The 10413-nt window shown below is 34.5% G+C and overlaps 1 protein-coding gene across 6 annotated transcripts in view; it reads right to left on the reverse strand.

The window, feature by feature from the left end:
• The window catches only part of ANKRD17 (ankyrin repeat domain 17), a 170723-nt gene that overhangs the window by 80972 nt on the left and 79338 nt on the right, over positions 1 to 10413 (reverse strand). For all 6 annotated transcript variants that reach the window (XM_015567935.1, XM_015567934.1, XM_015567936.1 and 3 more), the window contains exons 4-10: positions 10263 to 10410; positions 9896 to 10043; positions 8512 to 8745; positions 5409 to 5503; positions 3103 to 3340; positions 1078 to 1269; positions 639 to 748 (exon numbers count right to left, since the gene is read on the reverse strand). In XM_015567935.1, coding sequence (XP_015423421.1) covers positions 639 to 748; positions 1078 to 1269; positions 3103 to 3340; positions 5409 to 5503; positions 8512 to 8745; positions 9896 to 10043; positions 10263 to 10410 — 1165 coding nt within the window. The remainder of the gene's footprint in view (positions 1 to 638; positions 749 to 1077; positions 1270 to 3102; positions 3341 to 5408; positions 5504 to 8511; positions 8746 to 9895; positions 10044 to 10262; positions 10411 to 10413) is intronic.

Genomic DNA, 10413 nt, shown 5'->3' on the forward strand with positions numbered 1-10413 from the left:
GTGAGAGAGAATCATTTATCAGCAGTCTCCTGAACACCCCCTACTGGGGATCGAGCCTGTAACCTAGGCATGTGCCCTTGACTGGAATCGAACCAGGGACCCTTCAGTCCACAGGCTGGTGTTCTATCCACTGAGTCAAACCAGCTAGGGCTTTCATCTTTCTTACTAATTAACAATTATTTGAGGGAAAATATTCTTTATTAAATATACCATCTTTTAAATTTATTTTATTTAATGCTTTGAATAGTATAAGAAAAATTTATTTCCTAAGTTCAGTGAAATACCTCTAAGCCATATTTGCCTTTTTATAGCAAATCAGAAAATCTTCTAAAAAGAGCAAAATATACAAGAGGAAATAATTTTGTACTAATATATTGAACACATGGTTTTTCCTTTTTTGTGTGTGTGTGGGGAATGAGGGTTAGTAGATTATGTAGTCCTGCTAACATGGAAAATACTAATGTGGTCACCAAACAGTGTAAAAAACAAACAAAACATAATTAAATGAGATAATTATGGTAAAAAAAGCTAACATAAAATCAGAAATAAATTCCTTTTGTCTATATTCTCCATAAAATTTTAAATTAATTTCTTGCATTAGTTTTAAATATTAGGATTTAAAATGTGACATAGCTTACCAGATCTGCTCCTGCCTGAAGCAACACATCTGCTACATCAGTATGACCATTTTCACAGGCATATGTTAGTGCTGTATCTCCTGTTGCTGTTGTTGCATGCACATTAGCTCCTATAACAGTATTACACAATACATAGACTTAATAAAACAATCATAAGATATAAATGAGGACACAGAAATTTCTTCCAGAAAAGCCGTATCTCCTCTAATTAGACAAAATATCTTTATTCATTTCTAGAAAATAGAGAGTACTGTCAGCATCTTTACAAGCAAAACGAAAAAAAAAAAATCACCGCTTGAAATTTAAGTTGCAGATACCTTAAACAGCAATAAGATCACACATATTAGTGTACCATAAGATCAGGAAAATTATTTGCATTATAACATTTTTACTTAAGTAAATCATGTAAAAAACTCCTCCCAAATGCAAAAATGCCTACCTGCTGCTAATAAGTATTTAACTAACTCCAAATGACCCTCTTGAGCAGCTTCCATTAAGGGGGTAGAGCACCCTAGTTCTATATCAGCTCCTGCCTTAATCAGAAAGTCTGCCACTTCCAGAAAGCCTCCACAGCAAGCCAGAGTCAAAGCAGTTTCTTGAGTTTCTTCAGTCTGTGCATTGATATTTGCTCCTAAAATAATTAAAGAAAGTCATTAACTTATTCCAGAGATATGCAAAACATATTTATTTCCTAGTGAACTATACTTCAAAAATGAACATTTACATTACTTTACTAAATAATAAAGTGCCTCTCCCTTACTCTAAGAAGCAGTTAAAAATAAACCATCAAAACCATATTCACTAGTGGATATTTGATGTACATAGCTGAAGCAAGCTTTATTCAGCCAGGAGGTACAATCAGGTGCAATATTGAAAGCATTCTACATATTAGCGCCATTTTTTAAAATGTACTTTATTGATTTTTCACAAAGAGGAAGGGAGAGGGATAGTTAGAAACATCGATGAGAGAGAAACATTGATCAGCTGCCTCCTGCACACTCCCCACTGGGGTTGTGCCCGTAACCAAGGTACATGCCCTTGACCGGAATCGAACCTGGGACCCTTGAGTCCGCAGGCTGATGCTCTATCTACTGAGCCAAACCGGTCAGGGCTTAGCTCCATTTTATACCTAAGAAAATCGAGGTTAATTAACTTGTCTAAGGTCACAACATTATCATTATCACCATTACCACCATCACCACAGCTAACACTTAATAGGTACTATATGATAAATAGTATATATATATAACATACATATAGTTTCACAAAAACCCTAAAGATGACAAAATTAAGGCATAGAAGATTAGAAACTTTCATTAAGTTACAAAATTGACAAGCAGTGGAGTTGTGATTCAAACCTAAAAAGTCTGCTCAAACTATGTTTTTAAAATTCTAGTCAATATTACCTCTCGATAAAAAGGTTTTAGTAAAATGGGCCATTCCTCTTAAATTTATCCAAACAAAAACTTTATTATTAAAAAGGATATAAAAATTAAACTAAAAGTATGGATAGCGATGGGAGATTACTCTAAACTTAAGGTATCTTAATACAATACAGTAACTCTCTTATTTTTCCCAAGAGAAGTCCATGTGTACTGGGCTCTTCGATACCTTCTTATATGCACATTCTAGCATTTTTATCAAGTTAATCTTTATGGCGGGATTTCTCATACTGTTTCATGAAACAGTGGATATATGAAATATTAACAGGTATTCTACCCCAAGAGAAATTTTCTTATATTAGCTTGAGAAGTACCCCATCTCCATTTCTCTGTTGTGGGTTTTGTTTTTTTTTAAATTTCTTTTAATTACCTGAGGATATGTTTTTATTGATTTTAGAGAGAGAGGGAGAGAAACATCCATGTGGAAGAGAAACACTGATTGGCTGCCTCCTATAAAAGGACTGAACCTGCAACCTGGGTATGTGCCCAGACCAGGAATTGAACCTGAGATCTTTTGGTGTACGGGACACCGCTCCAACCAACTGGCCAGGGCTAGTTCTCTCTGTTTTTAAACACACAGCACACGATACTCTGAAAGCTCTATATTTAAAAAGTCTATTTGATTTTGAGCATAGTATAGAAGCCATTTTCAAAGCAAATATTTTATCATTTGTTTTTGTGACAATCCTCATTACAAATCTATTAGAAAGATGAAATACTGAATTTAATTTTATAAAATTATAATTTACATTTTACACCAGGGGTTCTCAACCTGTGGGTTGCGACCCCTTGGAGGTCGAACGACCCTTTCACAGGGGTCGCCTAAGACCATCAGAGAACATATATATAATTACATATTGTTTTTGTGATTAATCACTATGCTTTAATTATGTTCAATTTGTAACAATGAAACTGGGGGTCACCACAACATGAGGAACTATATTAAAGGGTCACAGCATTAGGAAGGTTGAGAACCACTGTTTTACACATTTATACTTTAGTGTCTGAATTGGGATGGTTACCTTGGCCTAGAAGTAATGCCACCATTTCTTCATGTCCTTCACGAGCTGCTTCCATCAATGGTGTATAACCTTCATCATTGACCTCTTCCAGACTAGCTCCTCTTTCAATAAGTAAGGCCGCAAGTTCCACATGCCCACCACATGCAGCCAATGTCAATGGTGACTCAAATGAATCTGCAGGCATGTTCACTTGGGCACCACTGTCAAGAAGTAACCTAGCTACTTCAACATGGCCATCCTAATTACAATGCAATTAAAAAATTAAATCAGCACCATTAAAGAAGCTTTAAAAATATGAAGATTTCTCATTTATTATACAAATGAAACTTAATAATCTCCATTCAAATAAAAATTCATCTATACTAACAGTTGAGTAAGCAAGTATTAAGATCTATCTATATTTCTTCAGTACAGAGTAGGAAATAGAGATTGAGGATATAAAACATGTAGGAAAATGATGCATTCAATCAAAAAGTTTATTAACCATCAGGGGGAAAAACCAGTAGGTACATGAAACAAGAGACTACTATAAAATAACATCAACACTGCATGGTATAAACTTAAATGCGAAAAGAATAAAGGTTAGAAAGCAAAAGTTGGATTTTTTGTAGAAACCTTAAGAACAAGCAATCTTTAGATTAGGTAAAGAAAAATGCAATACAGTTAGGAGTGGGAGAACTGTGCATGTGAGGGAAAGGGGAACACAATATGCATATGGTACTTCCTTTGTTGTTCAACATTCAAATGCCAAGGAAAATTAAGGAAAAAAAAAGAAGTGCTCTGTGATTATCTTCTGTCCCCTTTTACCACAGCTTTCCTAACTATTAGCAACTCTAAGGTTCCTCTTTCCATTATTGTTGTTTCCTTTGATATACTTTTCCATTATATGCATTACCTCAGAGGCATTTCATCTTCTTTTTAACGTCACACTCATTTTTGCCTCCGTGTCTGCCATATGATACCACTTTAATGTCTTATTACTGAGGTTACTTTGGTGTTCCTCCAGCTCAGAATTTTCTTCCTCTGTAGTCAAGTCCTACATTGCCTGGCCCCTACTAATATCTTTCACCTACTTATAACACTTCCGGTGCATCCTGGTTAGAGCTACAGAACATTTCATTTTAATTTCTTAATCTACTTATGGGTTGTTTCTCTAGTGGGGGTGGCAGATGTTTTAAGTTCTTTATCATGAGGATATTATTGATGTGTTTTATACACATTATCTCATTTAATCTTCATAACAACCCCAGAGAAAGGTATTATTTCTCATGTTAGAAAATAGGGAACTCAAAAGCTTTGGAGAAAACTTTTTGTTTAAAAGAATAATTTATTAAAGCAAACTCTGGCATGGCAATAACAACAACAAAAACACACACAAAGATATCTCAAGTCTTAAATGACTACCTAATATTTTTAAATTAGTAATTAAAAATTAACATCCTTTTAATAATCATTCTCTGAAGGGAAGTTGAGGACAGAAACTTCAAATTCATTTGAAGCCTTTATCTATCTTGGGCATGTTTTTCTCATCAATCTGTCTATAATGTCACTTTGATCCATTTCTGTGCCACAAATCATAGATTGAGATACCGAAATTTAAGAGTACTCTTATCACCCATCCCCACATACTCTAAAACAGAGTTCTTACAAAAGGAACTCGGGGCCCAGAAAAACCACGATAGAGAGGGAAAAATGTAACACAAATAACAGTCTAATTTCAAATTTCTCATAAATAAAATTATTGGTTTCATAAACATGTTATGCTTAGTAATATGTGTATTCTCTGTGAATTATAGTTTTCTCTTTAATATCTTTGATCAACCTTCTTAAAAGTCACTTTAAATTGTATGCATATATGCATAACCCATGGGCACAGACAATGGGGTGGTGAGAGCCTGGGGGTGGGGCAGGAGCAGGCTGGAAGAGGTCAAATCAATAAAAATTTAAAAGCAAAATAAATGCAAAAACTACAAAAAAAGTCGCTTTTTGTGCCAACCACATAAAACCAGTAGAGTTATGTGAGACTAAGAAAATGAAGGTAATGCTGTAAACCTTCAGAAAGCACTTCTAATAGAAGTCAATGTTGTATAACTGTCTCTGAAAACTATTGATAATTCAAGACAGCTGAGGTTCTGTTCCATTATAAGTCTATAATAAACAGAATTTTTTATCTTAATGCAGATATTTTATTCTTTTGCTTTAAAATAAACAGAAATTTTGAGCTCAAGGAAAAGACACTCAATGTACATTATATATTATTTATATAAAATATGTAAATATATTTCATGTTATTTCACCAATCTTACCATGCAAGCCTCCATTAGAGCAGTGTGCATTTCATCTGTTTTATGCTCTTGATCTGCGCCTGCTTCCAAAAGAAATCGCACCATCTCTAGGTGTCCTAAACCAAAAGTGTATTAAGATTACTTAAAAATCTTATTCCAAAAAATGTATGACATATTATAATATTTTAATAAGTTTTATTTAAATTATAGCAATACATTTTTACAAATAATACTCAGGTCAGCTACAAGTTATCCTCAATGGCTGAATACAACTTATACCAGTGATCTTTGGTTGTTCTACTCCTTACCCCACTGCCCTCCAACTGTTACTACTAGTATCCTTGCAGTAGATGGTCAAAGATGCCATTGAAGTCCAACACCCAGAATATCCCCTCTACCACCTTTTAAGAGACCAGGCATGCTATAGTTATTTTATTTATCGTGTGGAATAAATTAACTATCATGAACTAGCAGCCTAGGATGATTATAATCCTTAAAGTTATTTGTATGAGAAAATGTGTTTTAAATTTAAATAACTGAAACTTTTTAGGAACAACCTGCATACACATTAAGAGCTGCATACATAATAATATTCTTGAAACAACAGCATTTATTCAATATTTATTCATTTATTATTTTTGTTAATCCCCACCTGAGGACATTTTTCCATTGTTTTGTTTTGTTTCTTAGAGAGAGTAGAAGGGAGGGTTAGAGATAGTGGAAGGGGGAGAGAAATCTATGTGAGAGACACATTGATTGGTTGCCTCCTGCACACATCCTGGGTGGATCAAGCCTGCAACCTGACAGTAATCGAACCTGGGACTCTTCAGTCCCCAGGCCAAAGCTCTATCCACTGAGCCAAACCGACCAGGGCTATTCAGTTTAGATATAAATATACTATACTCACGCACGCACACATATTTATGTAGTCTCAAATAAACCATGTTTCAGTTAAGACAAAGACAACACATAAGTAGTTATAAAGACAAATTTGAAATGCCTTCAGATATAATAAATAGAAAAATTAATAATTTTCCTCCAAAATTATTTGGAATGAGCTTCAGTCAATTTTCAATCAACTGGAACTAGAGAGCAGTGGATAGTGGAATCACAGATAAACAGTTTAAACAAAACTAACTTTGGTGATTGCAGTATCTGCCATATCTTGTTTTTGCTACCTTTTCTCTGTCATTCTCCCTTCCTAAATACCCACATCAATATTGAGCCTCAGCCTGAGTTCTATCCCATCTCCATCTCCTCCTTGTCAATCTGTGGTCTAAGAGACCTCACCAGAAACAGAGGAAAGGGAGAGGGTTCTTAGATCGTGAAAGTACTAGAGACCTCCACTAGTTCAGTTATATATCCAGCTTCTAATTAAAGCCTGCAAGCCCCAACTACAGGTGGCCCTTTTGGAAAGCAGGGTGGAGCTACAAGCAAAGGAAAGAGGAAGAGTAGCTATATATATAAAACCCATCTCAATTCTCTTCTGGTTAGCTGGGACTTAGTAGTAAAACGCAACCAGGTTCAAAAAGTATTTGTGAAAATGGCAGTGAGCCACCCAACCAGCCTGCTTAATTTTTCTCCTTCCAGAAGAATGGCCTCTGCCTAATTACCCAGCAGAACTGGGGAACTAATAGATCTCAGCTGTGTTTCCTAATCTTCCTATATCTGAAAATTTGTTACCACCAGATAATCAAAAACGCTTCAGATAAACTATATTTTCACATTTAACTTCTATTTTAGCCATTTATGTATCTAAGCATTATCTTAACCATATTTTAAAGAAAATTATTCCAAAAGAACTCACACAATCTAGGGCACTCTGAAATAGACTGGAACAAAACACCAGGGCCAGGACTAGGGTGAGGCAACAAAGTCCTGAGTACAAAATTTAAGGAAGTATTCACTGGAACGCTTGGGTAAGTGAAGATTCAGCCACTGAAAGGTCTCCTTAAACTTTATTTTTGCCTTGCAGGAGCTTTTTCTTGATGCCTCAATGTCAACAATTCATCACTTATTTTATGAAACAAGAATGGCACAGCTGTAGCTATGGAGCATTGAACTGAATGGCTATGCAGACATCAAATTTCATAAAATTTGCTTTTTTAAAGTTCCTTAAGTTTATAGCCATTTATCTGTCATAAAGGTGAAGTTTGAAAAATATCTGCTTCCGTGGGCTGTCTTTTTAGAATGCAGAATCTAGAGCATTTGCTAGCTGAAGACCAAAGCATCTTTTCAAACAATTGTGTTGCTGTCCCAAGAGTATTTTTCTGTATTATCAATATTTTCAGGTTTGTTTACATCACTTAAAATATTATATATCTCCTTTGTACAGCTATATATGGGGAGGTATTCTCAATCTCAACCAGCTCATGCTTTTAACTTTACCAAATGATACTCTAAAATTGTTCTTTTGAATTCAAACTCCCTTCATGCCACTTTTCATTCTTCTTCTCGTATCTCCTCCTTTTTCTTCAGTTTTTCTCTTTTCTTTTTGGTATCATAAGAAATACCGTAAGTACCTTCTTGTTAGGTCATTCTAGCTACTTTTAATGTGTTTTCTTTTAAACTCACAGGTTGAATACTTCTGGTTTCAATAGCATTCTTTTGTTTGAACCAGGAAAAATATTCTAACATGCAACACTAGTTAAAAGTGCATATTAAAATTAAATGACTTTCTGATAAAGTAACTGGATCAATAGTCATTTTTTAAAAAATACATTTCACTGATTTTTTACAGAGAGGAAGGGAGAGGGATAGAGAGTTAGAAATATCAATCAACTTCCTCCTGCACACCCCTACTGGGGATGTGCCCGCAACCAAGGTACATGGCCTTGACCGGAATCAAACCTGGGACCCCCTTCAGTCCGCAGGCTCGTGCTCTATCCACTGAGCCAAACCAGTTAGGGCCCAATAGTCATTCTTTATTGACAATATTGGCAATACTAAGTCTATATTTTTTTAAAAGTTTACTTATTAGACTTTTACCTCAAAAGACTTTAAACAATTAATTACATGCTACACACTATTACGTTTTAATTTTACTTTTAATTTTAATTAAAAAATACAAACTGTCATTTTACATTTAAAACTTTCTTTTAAAAAAATATGTTATATACTGTACCTTTATAACAAGCTAATGTAAGGGCACTCTCTTTAAATTCATTGGAATGCGTATTAATGCCAGCCCCATTTTCTAGCAGCAATCTGGCTACTTCCACATGTCCAGCACTTCCAGCTTCCATAAGAGGAGTGTGACCATTTTCATTATGGTCCTCAATACTAGCACCGGATTCCAAGAGCACCTTTACAACATCTACATAGCCTCCAGCACAAGCATATGTAAGTGCTGTATTGCCTATTTTAGTGAAGAAAAAAAAAAGCAAAAAGACATTAACATAAAATACTAAAATAAAACAGAATCTAATTTAGCATAAAAAAAGAAACTGAAATGGGAGATTATAGCCTTAATAAGTTTAGATAATATACTTATATATAACTCTGTTCCTTACTGCATTTTATCTTACTGAAATCAACTTTCTACTCTTTCCATTTAAATTCAGGGTCAAATACATGTGAAAAATCAGATACACTCCACCAGGATTGTAGAGTTATAAAAGAACTGAACAATTCTGAAACTAACTTTTCAGATGAGAAATAGGTTATGTTCATTCTAACTTTAATCAGAGAAATGTTTCACAAGCTTTATTTTCTGGGATGTAATTATTCATTATATAAAGATACACCTCATACCATTCTTTTAATCATACATATTTGTTTTCTCTACAATTTCAAATATCAGTTAACTGATGAAAGTTAAAGAATTTTCAAAAATATTCTCTCTCCCATATTGGGGGGGGGGGGGCGCGCGGTGTGTGCAGAGGGAGAAAGAAAAAACAACAACTTTCTGAGTAAAATAAGGATTTCTAAAATCCCTTCAAACCAGAATCTGTAGATCTTAAAAATTATTTAGTATTTAATAGTTTTGAAAATCTTGCATGAAATGTATTTTCATATGATTTTAGAGCTTTTATACAATTTCATCTATGTCCAAATTTAAAAGGAAATAAAATTAGACTAAAATTATGTCCCTTGTGAGACACAATGTTTTCATATACTCTTTTTCTATAGGCCACAATTTAATAAGAGTAGGCAATGAAAAGACCTGCCTCTTATTCAATACTTCCATATCTTCTCTTCCCTTCTCCCCCAAAAATAGGAAACCTGGGTTTGCAAGTCAGAGCTCACATCTATCCTTTTTCAAGAAAGAGCCCCTTCTAACCGGACCAGTGTTTAATCATAAAGAACCTTAAAAGGCCAAGTAACTGCCCTTATATACAAAATATCATTCAAAAATAGTATATATACTTTACATCAAGTGCATAGACTTATGCAAACATGCAGTGCTTATAAGAGAATTACAAAAGCATCACTAATGACCACTTTCATGTTAACTAATTATTACCAAAGGGTATTAAAATTTAACAAAACTAAAAAATACACATAACCTGTTGAAGACTGTGCATTGACGTCGGCTTTATGAGCTAGCAACAACTTCACAATTTTGACATGTCCTCCATTAGCAGCAGCCATTAAAGGCGTAATGTCACCTTTGATTCCCCTATCTTCCACATTTGCATGCATTGCCAACAAAACCTTATGAAAAAAAAAAGTTTAGAAATTATATTAAAAAATTTGAACATGTTTCACCTATATAATCATACTAAATAGAAGAGCCAATAAACACAAAATATAGCTAACAAAACTATTGATTGAAACAAGCCTAATGGCTGCCTTTAGTATTTCCCTACTAAGCAGGCCAGATTAAAAACAATAAATTTAAAAACTCATGAGCTTTATTTTGGTAATACAAACCTGTGCAAGCTCATAGTATCCAGCAGAACAAGCCAAACAAAGGAGGCTCTCCCCTTCCTCGGTGTGTTCATTTACACTTCGCCCTTCAATGAGTAACTTTCGCACAGCATTTACATCTCCTTCTGAACAGGCTTCTGCCAAACTGCGGCTA

The sequence above is a fragment of the Myotis davidii genome, unplaced genomic scaffold (assembly GCF_000327345.1).
Source record: "Myotis davidii unplaced genomic scaffold, ASM32734v1 scaffold284, whole genome shotgun sequence".
Taxonomy (NCBI): Eukaryota; Metazoa; Chordata; class Mammalia; order Chiroptera; family Vespertilionidae; genus Myotis; species Myotis davidii.